This window comes from Lactuca serriola, chromosome 5 (assembly GCF_051521515.1).
Source record: "Lactuca serriola cultivar US96UC23 chromosome 5, Lser_US96UC23_V15, whole genome shotgun sequence".
Taxonomy (NCBI): domain Eukaryota; kingdom Viridiplantae; phylum Streptophyta; class Magnoliopsida; order Asterales; family Asteraceae; genus Lactuca; species Lactuca serriola.
In genome coordinates this window covers 78068433-78091125 of record NC_136412.1, presented here as the reverse complement: position 1 = coordinate 78091125, position 22693 = coordinate 78068433, and the positions used below count along the sequence as shown (strand labels likewise).

The following is a 22693-nucleotide window of genomic DNA, read 5'->3' as shown; positions in this document are numbered from 1 at the left end:
GAAGACAGAGGGCTGGTTTTGAGAAATCAGGATGAGGAATCACTAGCAGGACTAGGGATAGTCAGGATGTCCTCGGAATAGTAGTAGAGTGTTGTAAGTCTGCGGGGGTAGCCGTAGCATTCACTAGCAGTTAGATAGTAGTAGAGTGTTGTAAGTCTGCGGGGGTAGCCGTAGCATTCACTAGCAGTTAGATAGTAGTAGAGTGTTGTAAGTCTGCGGGGGTAGCCGTAGCATTCACTAGCAGTTAGATAGTAGTAGAGTGTTGTAAGTCTGCGAGGGTAGTCGTAGCATTCACTAGTAGTTAGATAATAGTAGAGTGTTGTAAGTCTGCGGGGGTAGCCGTAGCATTCACTAGCAGTTAGATAGTAGTAGAGTGTTGTAAGTCTGCGGGGGTAGCCATAACATTCACTAGCAGTCAGATAGTAGTAGAGTGTTGTAAGTCTGCGGGGTAAGCCGTAGCATTCACTAGCAGCCAGATAGTATTAGAGAGTTGTAAGTCCGCGGGTGTAGCCGTGGCCTTTATCAGGTTGGTAGGCAGCATGAGCGCGTTGTTGGGCGGGGGGGGGGGGGAGCAGTAGGACCCACCCGTTCGGGTGCAGTAGTGAGGGTATGGGAATCCACAGGTTAGATTTTGGATTTCCCAAAAGGTTCAGTTATGGTTAAGTCGGCGATTTGTTAGTAGATCGTCACCTCAGTTATGAGATCAGAGTAGCAATGGACCGTTGGGGTTCGGGTATGTTAAGGGCTACCGTCAGTCTGGGAGCCATCATGTTGTTAGTCATGCAATTGATGATGTCAGGATGTGGCGTTTGGACCTGATCGGTGGATCGGAAGGTTGTTAGAGCCACAGTGATAGGATAACTAGTGGAAACTAGTTCCAGAGAAAGATTTCGTTCATAAGTCGTGGGAGCGACTAAGTGAGGAGTCCTTTGACTCCACAGTTGAGTTGGAACTCAGTATTGCAGATAACCGATGAATGATTGGAGACTAGGAAGGTCTTGAGATGTTGTGGGAAGCAGCCATTCAGTCAGTTCAGTGTCTCATCCAGTTCAGTGTTTCAGCCAGTTCAGTGTTTCAGCCAGTTCAGTGTTCCAAGCAGTTCAATATTGCAGGCAGTTCAGTGTTTCAGATAGTTTCAGTATGAGTGTCAGAGTGGATAGAACAGTTATAGATAGTCGAGGTATCTTCAGAAGTCGCTGAAAGCAACTAGGAGATTGCGATGGGGTGTAGTAACCGGTAGGAGTCCGGTAACCCAGATATGGAGACATCAGTAAGGACCAGGGTGGTCTCGGTTCATCCGGAAGGCGGATGAGGAATAGCAGAAATTTTTGGTCAGTAGTAGTGTGGGTAAGCAGTCTATGGTGGATTTCAGTTAGTCGAAATCGAGGGGTGCTCGGCACCAAGTTATGTCAGATAGGAGTGTCAGTGGTTGCTGGCGGTGTTGACCCGTACTGGAATTAGCGGGGGTGATGGAGTTGGTGAAGGATTGTCGGTGAGTAAGTTGTATTTCCCAAATGTGCAGGGTCAGGGTGACCCGAGTCTATTATCCGCAGGGATTAGTGTTAGTCGGAATGACCGAGCGGAAGGCCAGCGAAGGTAGGCAGCTGGTGTTGGGATAATTGGTGGGATATTGGAGGCAGATCGCAGGCGGTGGGCCATAGTAAACTTCGAGGATGAAGTTTAGTTTAAGTGGGGGAGAGTTGTAACACCCAAAGTTTTGAAGGCCAAGAAAGGAAAGGAAACCCTAACTTTAAGGAGGAACTCGGCAAGTCCAAGGAGGAACTCGGCGAGTCCGAGCGGGATCCGGGCCGAGGAGTAAGTGACCGACTCGGCGAGTCGGCCAAGGAGACTCGGCAAGTCTGGTCTGTGTGAGGAAAACCCTAAATTCGGGGCTTGGAGCCTATTTAAGCGCCTCATTCTCTTCCATAGGGTTTCTTTACTGCCTCTTTAGCCCTGAATGCCGAACCCTAGCCGCCATATCCATTGATTGAGCCAATTGTTGCCTTGAAGAGTGCATTAAAGCTTGGAGAATGAAGAAGGAGCTTGAAGGTGCAAGGAGGGGGCTATAGATCTGGGATTGGGAAGACATTTCTGGGCATTTGAAGGTATTAAGTCGTTTCCCTTCCTTTAGATCTATTTTGGTGGTGAGTTTTAGGGTTTTTTTTAGCCATGATTAGTTGTCCACTCGAGTTAGAAGCCGGATCTGGAGTTGCTACTTCAAATCCAAGCATATTATGGTTTAGAGAAGCATAAAGTTTCAGCCCTTGAGTTGATTGTGGAGCCTCTTTGCCTTAAACCCTAGTTTATGGTATATTTTGCCTAGATCTCCATCTCTACACGTAAAGTTTGCAACTTTACGTGAGGAATAGGCTTGGAAAGGGTAGATCTACAGTTTGGAGTCCATGCATGACTCAAAAGTCCTCTGCATGTATGTAGATCTGAATGGACTCGACGAGTCCTTCGAGTGGACTCGGCGAGTAGCATGAAGATGAGGAGGAACTCGACGAGTGGGATGAACAACTCGTTGAGTCGGATGAAGTTGGGCATGAACTCGGCGAGTTGGAAGAACAACTCGATAAGTTGGTTGAAGATTGCCTTGGACTCGGTGAGTCTATTCGTGGACTCGGCGAGTCAGGTCGCGAAACCCCACACCCTTCGAGTTAAGACTCAAATCAGTGAGTCGGGTGGAGACTCAGCGAGTTGGACAGGACATGACTTGGAAATCGTTAGACTCGGCGAGTCATGGACTGACTCGGCGAGTCGAGTCGCGAATAGAAGGACCCTGAGCATATGAACTCGGCGAGTCAGTAGGTGGACTCGGCGAGTAGGGTTGACCCGGAAGGTTGACTTTGACCAGGATTTTGACTTTGACCAGAGTTGACTTAGTTGACTTTTAGAGGACTGTCAGACTAAGTGTCATATTGATATTGGTAGCTCGGAGAGCTAGAGGAGCAGCGGCTCAGGGGATTATCGATTAGCAGCCAGAGGATTATCGGCAGAGCTCAGCAGTTCAGGTGAGTTTCCTTCCAGTAGGAACGGGTCTAAGGCCATAATGCCGGCCCGTTTAGCTAGCAGTAGTTTCCAGATTTTGGTCCGATGCAGTAGTTAGTATGTTTGATGCCTTTGTGGCTCAGACAGGATTTATGTGTTATGTGTTCCGGGCTACGGCCCGATGCAGTATGAAGTATATGTGTCTTCATGCTAGTTAATATGTTTATGTTATGTTCTGTTCAGTTAGTTCCGGACTTCGGTCTGATGCAGGTGGCAAGGTCCCAGTTAGTCCGGACTTCGGTCCGATGCAGGGGACAAGGTCCCAGTCAGGTTCCGGACTTTGGTCCGATGCAGGGGGCAAGGCCCCAGTTAGTCCGGACTTTGGTCCGATGCAAGGGGAAAGGCCCCAGTTAGTCCGGACTTTGGTCCGATGCAGGGGACAAGGTCCCAGTCAGTTTTCGGACTTCGGTCCGATGCAGGGGGCAAGGCCCCAGTTAGTACGGACCTCGGTCCGATGCAGTGGGCAAGGCCCAGTATGTGTTTTATATGTTATTGTATGGTATGTGGTAGTTTGGGGGAGCTCACTAAGTTTTGTGCTTACGGTTTTCAGTTTTGGTTTCAGGTACTCAGTTTTCAAAAGAGGAGCTCGGAGAGATTGCAGTGCACACACCATAGTCAGTTAGCCTGGGGAATGTTTTACTCTGATAATGAGATTATGTTTTGAATTTAATACTCGAAAGTTATGTTATGACTTATGATACGTTTTTATAAATATGGTTTTAGTAATGTTTTAAAAAGAAATTTTTAGTCATGATTTTTGGGTCGTTACAGTGACAATTCATGGTTATGGTTCATGAGGAGGCTTAAAGAATGTTTAGGTGACAATACAGAAGTTGGTTTCTTAAGCCATATGTCTGATTCTATAGAGTTTGCAGTTCAAAGAGTCTACCCTGATTCATATCATGACTATTGTTGTAAAAATATAGTCGAGAAAATACGCGCTTCCATCGGAAGCAATACAATCGTAGAGCAGTTGTTCTGGAAGACTTGTAAAGTGTATAATTTATCTCATTTTTATGCATGTTTGAACAACTTAAAAAATAAGGTTAATGGGAATGATCTTCATTGGCTTGACAATATTCCCATTGCAAAATGGGTACGTGCTGGTTTTCCAAGAGTACATTTCAATGTTAAATTCATTGACATTCCCGTTATTGTCAATTGGTTAAAAACAAACACGCATGAGTTTCTAATAACAACAATCATTGAAATGGTCCATGACTCGATGCAAGCAGTGTATCTTTAACGTGCTGCGTTTGGAGGTAATTATAAGTTATGACATCACTCAAATGGTGAATTGATATGTTATTATACGTTATGACATCATAATTTTTGTTTTTTTTGATTCAGTTCATTTCACAGGGGATTTTCATAGTCTTCTAACCCCTTATGCACTTAAGGCGATTCATAAAAGATTTATCCACTCAGATGGTTGTAGGATTACGCATATTGTTGGCGACAGATATGAAGTGACTAAGTATTCAACAACCGAATCTGTCTAATTAGACCGTGGTATTTGTAGTTGCGGTAAATGGAAAAAATGTGGTATATCTTGTGAGCATGCTATAGCTTCACTACAAAGACTCGAAATTGCAGAAATCCATCAAATGGTAAATTTAAAGTTAAGTACAGCGGTGTATCGAAATGCTTATCAAACTGAGACGGTCAATCCTATTCCAACCTTTAGGCATTGGGAAAAACCAGTTGAAAGAGTTGTGGTCTTACCTCCATGCCAATTCAATTGAACTGTATTGTATGGATCACAACGAATATTAGTTTGTATTCAGTTCTATGTTAACCGTAGTTGTAATGGTCTGTTGACGTTCTTTACTTTTTAATAAAAAATGTTTACCTTTAAATAAATAATTGTAATCCCATAATTGTAATGTATGGATGACAACGACTAGACAAACAGCTCTGCGGACTGACAAACATTATTGCGGACTGACAAAAACCTCTGCGGACTGACAACAACTCTCTGCGGAGAGGAAGGGACTACATATAGTCATGGATGGTCGTTGGATTTTTGGTATAGAGTTATAATTTTTTTAAAATTTAAAATGAGTTCATCTTCAACTTTGTATATTTTCTCGTGCAACGAAGTTGATTGTTTCTGTTGTGATCCGATCGACCCTTTTCTTGCCCCATCACCAAATTTAAGAGAGCCATATATGTCATAGGATGCTTTGCAACAACTACAATGGGATGAAGAACAACAAAAAGAGATAAAGACTCATTTCGAGCTCTCACTGAACATCGTGACCTCATTGTTGCGGAGTGCAAAGAGGTTGAGGAAAGGATGATGATTACTAAAAAAAATCAAAGATCATGAGGAATGGATAAAAAAACTTAGAATATCAAACTGTCTGAAAATGGCTTGCTACCAAGGATGCAGAAATGATAGAACTTGGTAGCCAAAAGGACCGTATGGAAGATAAAATAGAATTAGGGACGACTACATAACAATGGAGAAAGAAAAGTATCCTTTGCAATTCCCTTAAGTCAATTACTATTGTTGTACGTTTACTATATGTTTCTGGTTTGTTGAATGTATTATCTCCGAGTATTAGTTATTATTCTACTAGTAATTATGCACTAATATAATCATAATATTACTCATCATCTTTAAAATAAAGACACCATTTCAAAGTACACAAATTAATGTCCTCTAAAACAAAACATAATTAATTATAAATACAACATCAATCATTCAAATCAAACGTTGAACAATAGTCTTCTCTCTGCGTCCCACTCGTCCAACGCGTCTCTTGTGTCCAGTGCGTGTCTAACGTCTCTTGAGTCCCTTCTGTTCCTTTCCTTTTCCCTTTTGTGTTACAAGTTGATGCCGCACTACTTTTTGTATCGTTTTTTGCTTCTTTGGGACCAATGCCGGACAAGGCGCTGCATTATGTGTTGTACTATCACATCTACTACACCTTCTTACTATAGGTTCCTCACCTTGTGACGGGATGCGATTTCTGTTTCTCGGTCTACCAACTTGACGTGTATCCATTATCGGGGGTTCTAACAACCATCATCTCAGCAGGAATTTCCCAATCACATGGTTTTGGAAGAGGGTAAACCGGCTCCTCATACGTACTTCGGTACGTTTCCATTTTGTAAGCATCTATAGCCAGATGTCCGAAGTTAGTTTTTTTCAAGTGCTTCAAGACCATTATGACATGACCACAAGGCAACCCAGTTCCTTCCCAATATTTTCATGTACAAGTCTCTTGCCTCAGGTCAACTATGCCACCATGTTTGAAATCATGAACTTGATATATTGCATCTGAAACACCAGAAACGGACCATCCTATTGTACGCTCTTCATTTTTCCTAACTACTTTTTCAGCCCACTCAGTTAGAATTGTTGAATGTTTCCCTGTAAAGAAGATATATATAATTAACTTATTATTCGACCTAATTAAAGTCCAAATTAAATTCATACCTCCTTCGATGCGATGCTTGTTACACCATTCCTGTGAAAGACGGCGGAAGAACTCAAGAAGGGGTATTATAGGCATCTTCCTTGCATCTACATATAAAGCATTCATGGACTCTGCACTGTTCGAGGTCATGTAATCGTACCGTTTCGACAGCGAATATGCTCTAGTCCATTTAACATGGGGGATTTCACTTAGATACGTTGCTACTTGCGGCCTAGTAGAACTAAATCTGTACCACAATTCTTCAAAAACATTTCTTTTGTAAGCTTTCACAAGCCTCCAAAACAACACTTTTGTTTTATCATTTTTCCCAAACCTATGTACTATGTTTCCTAGTAGATGAAAAGCACACAAGCCATGATGAGCATGTGGGAAAACATTTTCAATACTAACCCGAATTGCATCGACCCTGTCAGTTACAAAAGTCAATTCTTGACAATCACCAACACATTCATACAACTTTTCCAGAAACCATGTCCAAGTAAGACCACTCTCTTTTTTGCATATTCCGTGCGCAAGGGGCAGTACCTGGTTGTTCCCATCCATAACTACTGCATGCAATATGGTTCCCTTAAAATCACCCTTCTAATGGGCACCATCTGTAACGCCCCGATTCTCAGGTATTGTCTAAATATGAGTTATTGGGTTAATCCATACTCGACGAGTTGGTTGATCTACTCGTCGAGTAGCAGCGGGAAGGATCGCGGGTTAAGTAACCCACTCGACGAGTCCATATTGGGACTCGGCGAGTAGGAGCTAGCAGGTGAAACCCTAAATCCTAGGGTTGTGCACCCTATTTAAGGGAACACAAACCTATTTAAGCCTCTTTGTAGTCTCTTAGCAAACCCTAAAACATGTGTGTGCCCATTGTGTGTTTGAAGCCTTGGAAGAGGATTTTTGGTGGAAAAGAGCTAGGGAAGCAAGTGGTTTGAAGCAAGGAGCTTGGGGAAAATCCGGATCTACTCCAGTTGTCATCTCTTGGGAAGGTGTCAAGCTGTTATCCTCCTTTCTATTTCATTCTAGACCTCCTTGGTTGGAGATTAGGGTTCTTGGTTGGGTTATAAAGTCATTTCATGGAGTATGATCCAAGATCTGAAGTTGTAACTTCAGATGTGAACTCTCTATGGATTGAAGGACCATAAAGTTCTTAGCTTTGGCAAGTTTGAGCCCCTCCCTAAGTATAAAACCCCATTTCAAGCATAGTTTGGGCTTTTGAGTCATTGGAGCCTTGCATGCACGTAAAGTTTGCAACTTTACGTGATAAGCAGGCCTAAGGAATTTGGATCTACAATTTAGGGCCTTACCATGGCTTAAAAGTTGTCTGCATGATAAAATGACTAAATGGACTCGGCGAGTCACAAAGTTGACTCGGAGAGTCACATGAAGATGGTCGTGAACTCGACGAGTTGATGAACAACTCGGCGAGTCCGATGAAGATCGCTATAAGACTCGATGAGTTGAAGAACAACTCGACGAGTCGGATGAGTTTTCTCTTGGATATGTATGAGTGTGTATCCGTCGAGTTGCAAGGAGGGAAATCGACGGGTGGCCTTAAAGTTCGAACGAGAATCAAAGGAACTCGATGAGTCACCCTGATGACTCGGCGAGTTGGATTGTACTTCAAGAAACTCGGCGAGTAGCAGATGGTACTCGGCGAGTTGGGGTCAACATGGACTGTTGACCTTGACTGAGGGCTTTGACTTTAACCAGGGGTTGACTAGTGGGTTATGGGGTACCTTATAAGGTTAATGACTTATGAGCATATTGTGCTATGATCTTAGGTGGTGGAGCCGGTGCCGGGTGATCTAAGAGTTGGAGTGTATCTTCCGAGTCGATATTTGCAAGGTGAGTTATCCTCACTATATCGATAGGGTCTACAGCACCAAGGCCGGCCCTTTAGTTTTTATTGTTATGGTATGTTGCATGTGGTTATGATTTGTTAGTTCGGAATCGAGGTAGACAGTATGTTATGCTTTTATGATCCATAGGGATTGGTGTGTTAGTGACCTGCTAGGTCGTTACTCTAGTTACAGGAGGATTCTATGATTGATGATCAGTGTGACAGATATGTTTGATGTTTATATATGCCTGTATATGATAGTATGCGCACATGGTTATTTACTTGTGGCTGGGTTGAGGCGGTCCTGCTTTGTGCTGTAGGCCAATATACCCTATGAGCGGACCAGGGGGGATTGTAGGCCCACGTGGCAGACCATTCATACTGAAGGCTCGGGATGGATTCATACAGACTGTAGGCCCGGTAGGGCGGTCCAGTAAGGCCGATGGCCCAGTATGCATGTTGATTGAATTGATTATTAATGTTGTGGTATTATCGGTGTGGTATTGGTATTTTAGGGGTAACTCACTAAGCCCTCGGGCTTACAGTTTTCAGTTTACTATTTCAGGTACTTCAGGAGATCGTGGAAAGGCGAAGGCATGACCGTATCACTCCTCATCCTTATGTTATGATTTTTGGGACACTCTGATGGAAAATGATTTGAAAACATTTTGTAAACAATGCTATGTGGTTTTTATTTATGATTAAAAAAGTTTAAATTTGACGTAAAATTTATGGTTGTTACATCATCCATAATTATAACTTTATGACAAAAACGTCTGAATGCTCGTATCTGCAATATATTAAAATGGAACACATAAACACTCTATAAATTGTTTAAAAAAATTATATATTAAATAACAACAAGTTTTTTGTATTTACCGTGCTCCCAATGGCATAAAAACAACACTCGAAACTATCTTTAGAATCTGTTTGAATATAGACCACTGTATTGGGATTATGCCTATTCAAATTGTGAAAATAAATAGGAAGTTTGGAAAAATATTCTTCAGAGGATCCCAACAACAGTTCCATAGCATATTGTTTTGCACGCCAAGCTTGTTTGTAATCTACATTGATTTCCAGCAAAGCATTCATGTAACATCCCGTTTTATGTAGACTAATTAAATAATAAATCAGGAACTCCGGGAAGTAATTATTATTATTTTATATTATTTGAGCCCAAAATGTAATAATAATTAGTGGGGTTAAAGTATAATTTTGGGGACTTAATTTGTAAGGATTTATGGAAGTAGGGACTAAAGAGTAAGTTCTAGACCTAAGATGAGAAGATTTTGTAGAGGAGGGGCTGATTGGTAACAATTTGGACTTGATTTGTAAAGGTTTCAGAAGGCAGTGTTAGAAGTGTAAAATATGGATTTAGTTTGAAAGAAATGAGGAAGAAAAGGGGTAAACTTGTCATTATGGGGCAAGGTTTCATAAATCGGGTATATAACCCAAAGCATCATCGGTAAACCCTAACCCTAACCATTCTAACTTTAGCCGCCACCCTCCTTCTTCTCCCTTCCTCCATTATCCAGCCGTCGCATCCATGGCTGCTATGTCCGGCCGCCACATCCAAGCCAACCAACGGTGCAACCACGACTGCGACGAGTAGCCTTCCGTGACGTTGGTTCCGTGGGTCGCCGAACCAAATAACACCGCTCCCATCTCGATTGAAGCCGGAAGATTGTCCGTCGGGTGCTGCCACCGTTCCACCGCCATTCGACCACCGTAACCACCGGGTACCGCCACAGCGTGGCTGCTAGACGTTTTGAGCCCCGAGAGTTGTTGACCACCGGCGATAGCGACCACCAGAATCCCCCCACGTTTGCTGTCGGGCGAGTTCAAGCATTCCGCCGCCGCCACCTCCCTGCCGTTCTTTTCTTTCCCTTCTCCGTCTCTGTTCCGGCGATGCGCCGCTGCTGTTGCTTCGTCCACTTTCTTCTTCGCGGCTGTTAGGACCCATCAACCGTCGCTATTGTCGGACTCCTTATGCTACCATCGCCGCCAGGTGGGTGGCTTGGGTTATTTCATAACAGAAGTCGTGTAAATGTGTTTGTGTGCGTGTTTTCTGTAGGTCGGAAATTGTATGGGAACCACCATGGCCGCCATTTACCACCACTTGCCGCCACGGTGCGGTTGTGTGTGTACTTAGTATGTGTTATTAGTGGTGGTGTGTGTGTTGAGAGGGTATTATTGTAATTTGTAAAAAAATATGAATAATGAAAAGAAAACTCAAACCACCACCGTGAGGTGGTGGTTGTCGCCTCCTGCCGCCACCGGCCGCCGTGTTGGGTGGCGGTGTGCTTTGATTGCGTTTGGACCTCGTTTGAGGAATGTTGGGCAATGTGGGACCAATGAAACCCTAATGGGCCCAAAGAAGCCCTAGTGAACCCAATGGAACCCTAATGGGCCAATAAGGTCTAATGTGACCTAAAAGCCCAATCAATGGACTAATGGGCTAGCATTGGGTCGAGAAACCCTAATTAGGGTTTGGAAAACCCTAATTAGGGTTTGGAAAACCCTAAGGGCATAAAACCCTAATCGTGGGAATCGTTTGGGATACACGAGAATTAATTATTAAATTTAAAATAATAATTGATAACCATTGGCAACTAGCTTAAGACAATAATAGTCCTTAAAGGATTAAGTCCTTAATGGGTTAAGTAAGAAACACTTAACCCTAATCTCATTCGGGCCTTGAATTGGGCATTCTTATCGGGCCTTGGCGATTGGACTATTGGTGGGCCATCCAAGAACAAGTTAATGGACCAAAATAATTAGATGGGCTTTAGGATAAGGCCCATGTGAGGACTTGGGCCCAATTTGGAAAATTGGGCCACGGATGGGCCATAATTGGGCCTTTATGATTATGTGATCTTGGGCCATGGAAATTTGATTGGAATAATTGGATGGGCCTTAAGAAAAGACCATGCAGAGGTCTGGGCCCAATTTGGAAAGTTGGGCCATATGTTTGGCTTTGGCCCATTATTGACTTTTGGGCTTTTATAGTGTGAGTTGGACCTTGGGCTTGGAACCTAATTATTAATTGGATGTTGTTTGATGTTGATAGTTCGGGAATCTGTCAACCAGCAGCTAGAGTTGTATCAGCGGGACTTCAGCAGTGCCAGGTGAGTTATCCCTCACTATACTAAGGGGTCTAAGGCACCAAGGCCGACCCATTAGATGTATTATACTAGCAGTGTTAGATGTTGATCATGAGTTAGTATTGCATGCTAGTGATGTATTCCAGTTGATATGCTAGTTTGGTAGGTCCGTAGGACTACTTGTGATATTGTTTGATTTCCTGTATGTGTATTTATCTGTTACATGTCGACATGTTCAGTGGGATGGGTTGAGGCGGTACTGCTCCGTGCGGTAGCCAACATACCCTAGAGTATTCTAGATATGAGATGAGGGCCCGGAAGGCATTCCAGAATCATACTGAGGACTCAGGAGCATTCCAGATACGAGCTGAGGGCCCGGTAGGCATTCCAGACTCGTACTGAGGTAGCAATCCAGATGTGAGCTGAGGGCTCGGTAGGCATTCTAGACTCACATTGTGGGCCCAGGGGTATTCCAGTCTGTGAAGCTATGGACCCATTACGTGTTGTTCTGTTCAGTGGTTATGTTATGATATTGTTGATATCGTTATGTGGACTGTATATGTATCGGTATTTTGGGGGTAACTCACTAAGCCTCGGGCTTACAATTTCAATTTATTGTTTCAGGTACATCAAATGATCGCAGGAAGGCATAGGCGTGATCGTACAACTCCTCACCTTTTATGACTATGTTTCTGGGATACTCTGATATAGAATTGTTTTGAAAACAAATTAGTAATAACTGATGGTTTCTAAATGTTTTAAAAAGTTTAAATTTGGCCTGATTTTTATGGATGTTACAATTCAAATCCCTTGATATTTCATTAGGCCTCCAAACCTTGGAACGAGTTTTTCCCATAATCTCATGCAATATAGTACCCATCACTTTTTTATCAGCATGCTTATGATTAGGGTGTATCTGTAATGACGAACATGTGTGCACATTGTCGAAAGTCCTGATTTCAAATTCATTAGTGGGGTCAAGGCGTTTTGCATATAAACGTCAACTACAGTTCTAAATTTCACAATATACCTCATAACGATTTTTGTTAGAATGTTTGGTCTTAAATTGAAACTTTTCTCTGGTTGCTTTAAGACTCAAAGCAAATATTAGTTGTTTGTTATCATATGTTTGACGAACAAACATATCATCATTTGGACCTAAACTGTGAAATGGTTCGGGTTCAACAATAGGGTCAGGACAATCAGGTATGGGAGACATACCGTAAAATATGTCTGAAGCTTTTTTCCCGTGTGTGAACTCATCTTCTGACCATCCTTCATTTGACTCTTCACCGTCTGACATAGTTTTGTCAGTCAATCTTCCAAACTCATATAAATTTTTTTCTTCAACCGTATACACTGCCACAGTTTCTTCTTTTGGACACTCTTCAACATTATCAGATACAACGTTTTCAACATTGTATGGTACAAATTTCTCAACCACTTCTGTCTGTTCGACCAATCCCTGAAACACCTTTAAATACAAATGCACAATCTCCTTCATTTCAGAAATTACATTTCTGAGTTGATGAACATCTGCTTCGTCTAAAATATTCATAACATACTCATGAACCGGATGTTGAAATGACAATGATATATTACTATTGAACACATTAGCTTTACTTTTGACCAAATTAAACAACATTCGACAATCAAAATTTGGCGGAAGGAGTAAACTTAAGTTGTTAAAGTTTGGTCTAATGTAGGTGTTAATCCCATTATTTATCTGCCAAAAACCCCCAGTACATAAAATAACAAAACTCATATTTGTTTTTGAAAATCAAATGAAAAGGAACTAATCTATCGAACAAATGGAGCTAAAAAAATGTAAAAGAACACTTTCTATCAAAAAAACCGTTTAAAATCCGTCCCAACCACCCATTCCGCGGAGACATTACTCTCTCCGCGGAGCTCCGCGTCATCATCTCTGCAGAGGAATTTATGACCTCCAAACAATTCACTCCGCGGAGGTGTTATTGTATCCGCAGAGGGCCTACGCGGAACAATCTTTTAAACGTTAGAAAATCATACTTTCGGGTGGTCCGCGGAGATGACGTCGCTCCGCAGAGGTCCGTGGAGGGTCCTCCGCGAAATGTATGTCTATAGCTGGAAAATTCTAGTTTTATGTCAAAATTTAGAAATTGACCCCAATTTTTTGTCTATTTGCGGTATTTTCCCATTGTTATCAAACTATTCAACAAAAATCGTAAGTGTTAAACATAGACAACCACAGGGACCAAGACTGTAATTTACTCTAATAATAATTTGCGTTTGTCTTGCATTCCTTTAAATTCTTCGTTTAGGGACAAGTGTACTACTAATAGTATTGTTCAGGGACCAAATTGAAACTTTCCCCATAAACAGACACTCCGACGGCCGGCAACCACCTTATCAATTGTCATCTTTCAAATTCGATCGAAACATTCAAAATATTCGCCGATCAACAACCAATTGACCAATTACTCCGGTTGATTTCCATGGCTTCTCTCTCGTACCTCAAGAGACCAATTTCTGAAACCCCACAATTCCAGCTGATTTCCGCCGATCAACCACCAATTCCTTCGAAATTCTCAACCATTCATCCACTTCGAAGAACCTCGTTTCAATTTTCTCAGTCTAGGGTTAGTGGAATATCTCCGAGACGATCCCACGTGGTTAAAGCTTCATCCATTGGTAAGTTGTGAGTTTTCAATACATTTTCATGGGTTTATTTTAAAACATTGTTTGTTCTTTTTACGTAAATACGATATTTAATGGTTGTTAACTGATAGAGATTCTACTTGTGTACGAATACGTACGATTTCGTCTTGGGTTTTGTTTAATTTACAGGAAACAGTACAGTTTAGAAGAAAAGCTGCAGTTTGACTTTTGTAGGTCAAACATGCTACTTTTCTACTTCAAATTTCATATACATTTATTAAAAATTCATCTAGGGAATTGATCTTCGCTACATGATCTACAAGTAAAAAGTGTTCCATGTTAAATTCAAAATAATAATCTTGTCAATTTTGGGCAAAGTTGACCTTTTTAATCGCAAAATTAAGATATTCTTACTAGTTTTTTCAGTTGGTTCTTGCAGAAAGTACTCGTGTATATGATATTCCGCTTCTTTCAGCTTCAGAGGTATACTCTCTCTTTGAATAGTCTTAAAATTGAGCTTTTCATGTCATTTGAGCCATTTTACCTTTTCAAAGTTCTCAAAATCTTTTGCTTTTTTAAAAGAAACAGAAAACAAGGGTAAGCATAATGAAATTTAGGAAGTGAAACTAAGATTTGATATAAAATTCCCATTAAAAATGATCTAATTCTGTGAAGGCAATAGAAAGATTGAGGAGAAATAAAGAAAGTTACAAAAGCACACAACGATATCTGGCTATGTACTCGAGTGTTTTTGGTGGAATCACTACTGATGAAGCTGCTATGGTGATTCCCATGGATGATCACATGGTTCATAGAGGACATGGTGTTTTTGATACAGCCGCTATAGTGAACGGGTTAGTCATTTAACTTTAATTCTTTCTATTACAACAAAATGACCATTTTACCCTTTGACACAGATGCCTATACGAGTTGGATCAACACCTTGATCGTTTCCTCGGTTCTGCAAGCAAGGCAAGAATAAACCTTCCTTTCGATAAAGAAACCACAAAAACAATACTTTTAAAAACTGTAAGTGCTTCAAATTGCAAAAACGGATCATTAAGATACTGGATTTCATCGGGTCCCGGTGATTTCCAACTTTCGCCCTCAGGCTGCCATCAATCCGCTCTTTACGCCGTCGTGATCCAAGACCAATCGCCTCCTAACTACAAGGGCATAAAAGTAATTACATCATCTATTCCGATAAAACCGCCGCAGTTTGCCATCATGAAGAGTGTAAACTATCTCCCGAATGTTCTTTCAAAAATGGAAGCGGAAGAAAACGGTGGTTATGCTGCGATTTGGTTGGATGAAGAAGGGTTTGTTGCAGAAGGGCCTAATATGAATGTGGCTTTTGTTACAAAAGAGAACGAGCTTTTGATGCCTAGTTTTGATAAAATACTTAGTGGGTGTACTGCGAAAAGGGTTTTGGAACTTGCGGGTGATTTGGTAAAAGAAGGGAAAGTTCGGGGGGTGAAAGTGAAAGATGTTACGGTGGAGGAAGGGAAAGGGGCGGAAGAAATGATGTTGATTGGTAGTGGAGTTCTTGTTCGACCGGTTTTGCAATGGGATGATCAAGTCATAGGCAATGGTAAGAAATTTTTTCAAATCTTTTTATGCAATTTAGGGGGCGTTTTGATGTGCGTTTTATTAACATTGTTCCATTTATAATTTGTATTTTATTTTTTATTTTTAATATATTTGCAGGAAAAGAAGGTGTAGTGACAGAGTCTCTTCGGAAGCTTATTTTGGAGGACATGAAAAACGGTCCATCAACCGTACGCACTATTATTCCATACTAGTTTCATTTCTTGAGCTCAAGTACTAGCAACAATATGTAGAAGTTTCCTTTGTAACTTAGATCTTGTGAACTTATTCAACCAAAAATCAAACATCTTGATTAAAAACAAAACCATCTTTGACATTTTTTGTATGTATTTATTATCAAATCAAGAAACTAATCAAGAACTTTTATCTATTGTCGAATCAATTTTCATATTTTGAGTGAATTCGTTCTTGAATGCATGAAAATGCATTATGTTTGCCAAATTGGAAACTTGAAGAGTCTCCTAAAGATTGATAAAAAAAATGGTGATATATACAGTAGACTAGCGTTTGGTGTGTTCCAGAGAGCCAAAACATTTCATTGAACAACTTGCGTGCCTCTAAAAAATTTCGGTAGTCAATATTGAGTTATTTAATTTATTAATTAGTGACGAATTTTAGGAGGTAAATCTTCTCGAAGAAGAAACAAACAACAAGAATCGTGGGGTAATTAACTGTGTACTCTCAAATGCAGTTACATCACTTTAAATACTAATATAAGAACTAATGCTAGGCTAAAAGTAGGAAAAATGTAGATAGTAGTTCACAGGTGTCAATGAAAGAAACCTTAGTTCATCTATATTTGTGCAATTTCACTAATCTTTTAATTGTGCCATGAGCTTTGCAATGACTACTTACATCAGTGCAATAACATTCATTTTTCAAAAATGGTTCCCATTGCCACATCAAAATATATATATATATATATATATATATATATATATATATATATATATATATATATATATATATATATATATATGGGCCGACTTTACCTTGTTTAAAACTAAACAAGGGCTTAGATCTTGTGAACTTATTCAACCAAAAATCAAACATCATGATTAAAAACAAAACCATCTTCCGACATTTTTTGTGTGTATTTGTTATCAAATCAAGAAACTAATCAAGAACTTTTATCTATTGTCGAATCAATTTTCACATTTTTAGTGAATTCGTTCTTGAATGCATGAAAATGCATTCTGTTTGCCAAATTGGAAACTTGAAGAGTCTCCTAAAGATTGATAAAAGATGGTGATATATACATTAGACTAGCGTTTGGTGTGTTCCAGAGAGCCAAAACATTTCATTGAACAACTTGCGTGTCTCTAAAAAATTTTGGTAGTCAATATTGAGTTATTCAATTTATTAATTAGTAACGAATTTTAGGAGGTAAATCTTCTCAGAGAAGAAACAAACAACAAGAATTGTGGGGCAATTAACTCTGTATTCTCAAATGCAGTTACATCACTTTAAATACGAATATAAGAATTAATGCTAGGCTAAAAGTAGGAAAAATGTAGATAGTAGTTCACAGGTGTCAATGAAAGAAACCTTAGTTCATCTATATCAGTGCAATTCCACTAATCTTTTAATTGTGTCATGAGCTTTGCAACGACTACTCACATCAGTGCAATAACATTCATCTTTTAAAAATGGTTCCCATTGCCAAATCAATATATATATATATATATATATATATATATATATATATATATATATATATATATATATATATCAGGGACGACTTACCTTGTTTAAAACTAAACAAGGGCTTAAGGCCCCCATTCTAAAAGGCCCCCAATTCTAAAGGTAATTATAGTAGATAAACGATTGTTACGCAGGCCACAATCAACTACTCCAAAACCACAAGTGAGCGGCGATTCAATTTCAGAAAAACAATGTAGTGTTTTGTTGGTAACGTCCGCAGATCCGGGCTAGTCAATTTTGAGGCAATAAGTGTCGAAAACGACTTTTCGACAAAAGATTATTTAGAATAAATAATCTTAACCAAGTTGTAGAATATGTCTCAAGGTTTCCGTACATATAAAGAACGCCGAAATCCGAGTTATAACAAAGAAGTTATGGCCCGTCGAAGTTTTAAGGCAAAACCGGCACGACACCAGGAAGCGTAAATAGTGAATTTACGATAGAGCGAGATTTAGCCTTATCAATCTAAACAAAATTCGTAGAATATGTTAAACTAAGAGTGTCGATAAAAAGAACGCCCAAATCTGACTTCGTATGAGGAAGTTATGATTTTTCTAAGATTCGGCTTAGCAGTGCACGGCCCGAAACTCGAATTTTAGTTCGAGCGGTTTTTGGCTTACGCAACCTAAACGAGAGTTGAAGATCATTAATAGGAACTCAACGGTAAAAAGATGGACGAAAACGGAGTTCGTATGAAGGAGTTACGAATTCTTCGCGGTCATTTAACAGTCTAAACGCCTCCTACTGTTAAATTTGAGATTGGTCGAGAATTAGCCGACGAAGTCTAAACGAAAGTTGTAGATCTTGATTTTACCTACGCGTGGATATAAAGAACGTCGAAAACGGAGCTTGTATGCGAAAGTTACAGGGTTTAGAAGTCGGCAGGGTGTTGCTACAAAAGGGGTGACGTGGCTGAATATGGGCCAAGGCTTTCTCCCCAAGGAAAGCCATTAGATGATGACACGTGTCACTGAATCGCCGAGTCATTGAACCGACTCGGCGAGTCCGTCAGGAATTCACCCTATAAATAGAGGTGTCGGGCATTCACTTCTCTTCACACCTCCCAAACTCACTTTCTCTCTCTAGTTTCTCTCTCTAGCCTCCCAACACCCCCCCCCCTTAAAGCCTAGGTAAACCCCCTAGCACCCGAAGGAAGCCCTGAGGCTCCCGGAGTCCCGAGAAAAAGGGTCTTTCGGCTCGGAAACGCTGCTCCAGCGAAGCCCGGTTTTCGAGAAAACCCGTTGTAAGTGAGCTGTACCTACCCTATCTTTAGCGTAGCTTATGTTTCGATATAGTAATGTTATTAGGTCTTTAAAATAATTATTTGGGCTATTATTATGAGTTATATTGAGTGTTATTTAACGCTTATATAATAATAATAGCTAGACTATTAATTAGTCGCAGTTATCATTAGACTAAACCCTAGTGGTGTTGATACTAGGTTATATCGAAGGAAATTGTTTTAAGAGCAACGAAGTGCTGTCCGAGTGCCGACTCACCACCTAATCAGGTGAGTGCATAGTCCCTTTCATCTTACACATAGATATGAAGTATTTTATATAAACTACGTGCTATGTGTGCATATTATCTGAATATTTGTTGTCTATGATGGATGAACGTTTTATACATGTTTTAAAGAATTTAAACTGTATATGTATTTTATATATATGAATATGTTGGGTATGAGATGGGTAGATGAATGATGAGAGATAGAAGATGATGTGAGTATACATTGGCAGCTATAAACTTAGTGCCTATGGGACAAACACCGATAGCTATGGACTTAGTACCTGTTAGACGTTGGTAGCTATGGATTTAGTACCTGTTGGGAATTGGTAGCTATGGACTTAGTACCTATTAGTTAGACGCTGGTAGCTAAGGATTTAGTACCTGTAGGAATTGGTAGCTATGGACTTAGTACCTGTTGAACATTGGTAGCTATGGACTTAGTACCTATTAGATAAAGACCGGTAGCTATGGATTTAGTACCCGATGAATAAACTATAGCAGCTATGGAATTAGTGCTTTATGAACGAACATTGGCAGCTATGGATTTAGTGCCAGTCCTATAACCCTGGAAGTAAGGGACTTCGGAATAAACGAATGCAGGATAGACGACTCTTAGGTTAAATCCTTAAGAGTAAAGAAGATAACGGGGATGAGTAATTGGGTTAATTGTTTGATGTTTGAACATAACAATTATATTATTGTGGGTTGAAAACCCTATGTACTCACCAGGTTTCCCAACCTGACCCACCCAGTTTATGTATATCACAGGTGACGAAGTGAAGTGACATTACACTGAGAGATTTAAAGAGATGTAGATCACTAGTGTAAATCATTGTAAGTTCTGTTTATGCTTATGTTTCGGTATTAACGATGACATCCCAAACGTTTTAAAATGAAATAAATACGTTTCCTCGAAAATGTTTTAATAACGTATTTACCATGTTTTTCTAGGAACAAATTCCGCAACCTTTTTATAAAATGAAGTACTCTGATTTTCATAAAGCATAAACAAAATCGGTCTTTTCTGACCGTGATTTTGGGGATGTCACATTGTTCTTCTTCCTTCTTGGCTTCTCCAGTTCTCATCCAATCTCGATTCTTGAAAACTGAAAGTCTGAAATAGCATTTATCTTCAACTGAAACGATATGTGTTTTCCACTTTTCTGGTTTTGAGTTTTCTATTGTCTTCTAATTTTGAGTTTCCCATTATCCCATCAACTATTCAACCGATTATGGATAATAGCCGATTAAGTTATTTTATATTGTTTTAATTCTAAACTTTTTAAATATTTAATAAGTGAACCTGTTTCTCCAAATATATGTATACTATGTATATGGCTTCATAAAAACAATCAATCTGTATAAAGACTCCTTTTGTATATATAATAGTTCCAAAAAAAACATTAGTAGAACTGATTGCATATCTTAACAAATTTGTCAGAAACAAAATCATCAACATGTACATGTGATAGTTAAAAATCCTAAACGATGAAAACGGAATTAAGTAAGGTGAATAAGAATAATATTTTTATATATCATCTGGATAGTGCAACTTAAAAGGGAAACAACTAAGTTTCTCCAAATGTGATAATTAAAGTAGATAGACCCAACACTATTTTATAATGTTTATTTTTTACGTACGAATTATAACTTGACTAGGAAGACAATGCAAAACCTAAAACTAACCATGAGAAACAATAGATACAGTAGAATAAGTTACTGATGGTCAACAGAGAATAAAGATTATTGAGATGTAACATAGATAACGCATGGACATGGAGGTTCTTCCAATTAAAGTATTCCTTCAAGCATCTGGACAAAAAAGGAGGGTTTATTATTGCTGATCCCAAGCCCAGATAAAGGAATAAAGTTGATAACATTAAGTAGAGTAAGAGCCAAAGAGCACCAAATTTTTGGTTCGCTTAGAGCCCCAAAACTTGTTGAGCTGCCCTTGATATATATCTTTATACCTTAATAAGCATTTAGCATGTTTTATTGAATTTTAAGAGGTACAAATCTTTACTACATATTTACAATCATTTTATGCACTAAGAAATATCGGATCAAACGTTTGACAAAGTCAAGAAAGCTCTTATCGACCACTTTATTGTTTTGACATGTATCCCAACGTTTCCCCACATCTCGGTAGTTTTGTTCATTGTTGATATAAATACACAATCATATAGAAGCTCCCCGTCACTTCCTCTTCACATTAATATGGAATGGGTCTCTCTAGAAACCCTAGCCGTCGACTTTATCTCCTATCTTCCCATTACATGCCACCTCCATAATCTCCAACGGTTCTCCATCTATCATCGCCCATCACCCTTTATACGCCGTTATCCTCACAATCTCTTCCATCTATTACCATCACCGCTTTCACCCAAAACTTTCACCCTAAATACCACCACCAACGGATCATTCTGATCCACCTTTGATGCAATGACAAACCTTGGCTACCATGATCTTCAAACTCCTTCATCGAAGACCATCACAAGTCATCATCCGCTCCGCTAACGACCATAACAATCACGATCCGGTGGCAGAGAATCAGCACTTGGTCTACACATATACGGTAAGATGACTAATTACACATGTATGCTCTTGATTTTCTGGTTTGGCGAGTTGGCTATCCCCGTTCTGGCAGAGGTCGAACTCCACAGAGAAAAAAGTTCAAAATCGAGAGCAGATATATAACAAAAAACAATGAAATCAGTCCAACGACTCTTATCTCCTCATCTCCTGGTACATTTAAAAGACTCCTTTATTTGGTTTGATTAATAATTTGTTTTCTTGATTACTTGATCTCTCCCTCTCTTTTTCTCTCTCTAACATGTGGTAGTTTTTCTATGCGATTGTAATCTAGGGTTTTGAATATTAATGTTTTTTTATTTTCAAATTTTGCTTGGATAAAAACCTGCAATAGAGTTCAAACCACTTTAGAAGGTAACTGTCAAATGTGACCCTTTGTTTTTTTTTATGGGAAACTACAAGAAACCTAACCACATAAGGCTGGTGTTAGTGTAAAACTATGTTACAAATTCTATTTTTTTTTACTTAAGGTAGTATAAGATACACAACAAAACATCATCTCCTTCTCTCTCCACCCTGCTATTCTTTCTTGGCATTTATTAATTCTTCCCTTTCTCTCTGTACTACACTCGAAGGAGCCAAAATATATGTCTTTTTTAATCCCAGCCCAGGTATACTAAAACAGTCAAACCGTAGCCCTAAGTAAATGATATCTTGATTTGGTTATCATTTTTGTTTAAAAAACTTTCTGCTCTTTTGGTTAAAAGTTTACTCAAATTTGATTCAGTTTTGAACCTATTTGGTACTATACATGATAAGTGATCTTGTTTGATATTTCTATCATAATTTTTGTAAACTTTAAGTTAATATTGTTTTTGTTTATGTAACTATGAATGGTACAGAAATCAAATAATGACATAACACCGGTTTGTATTAGGTTAACGGAGAATCTATTATGATCAAAATGATGGTGGAACTTTAATTTGTAGTGATAGTAAAGAGGAAGCAATATTTGATGAAGAAGAGGAAAAGGAAGAGTTAATTGAGTATGAAGATTACATCATCAGGTTAATGTATCTCAAATTATTTACTCTTCTGATCCTATCAACTCATTTTTTTTGGATACCAACACATGTTCATGATTTTTTTATAATTTCATATTGACCATTCAACAACTTGGCTCATCTGATGTTGTTTTTGTTTTACTAGGAAAACGGTTGCCCACAAAGCCTTCTGAACTCGAGGTAAGAACTTGT

The 22693-nt window shown here is 39.6% G+C and overlaps 2 protein-coding genes across 3 annotated transcripts; one reads left to right on the top strand and one right to left on the bottom strand.

Moving 5' to 3' along the window:
- Positions 1–6269: 6269 nt before the first annotated feature.
- LOC145049618 (uncharacterized) lies at positions 6270–7043 on the bottom strand. Its single transcript, XM_078998002.1, has 2 exons — positions 6500–7043; positions 6270–6433 (listed from the first exon to the last, which is right to left on the bottom strand). The coding sequence occupies exons 1-2, from the start codon at positions 7041–7043 to the stop codon at positions 6270–6272; spliced, it is 708 nt and encodes a 235-aa protein (XP_078854128.1).
- Positions 7044–13642: 6599 nt separating this feature from the next.
- ADCL (D-aminoacid aminotransferase-like PLP-dependent enzymes superfamily protein) lies at positions 13643–16070 on the top strand. 2 transcript variants are annotated; one of them, XM_079000521.1, is made up of 5 exons: positions 13643–14117; positions 14524–14567; positions 14760–14938; positions 15002–15675; positions 15792–16070. In XM_079000521.1, the coding sequence occupies exons 1-5, from the start codon at positions 13922–13924 to the stop codon at positions 15884–15886; spliced, it is 1188 nt and encodes a 395-aa protein (XP_078856647.1). In that variant the 5' UTR covers positions 13643–13921; the 3' UTR covers positions 15887–16070. The 2 variants fall into 2 exon arrangements, with proteins under 2 accessions (XP_078856647.1, XP_078856648.1); XM_079000522.1 differs by having other exon boundaries at positions 14050–14117; positions 14511–14567.
- Positions 16071–22693: the final 6623 nt, after the last annotated feature.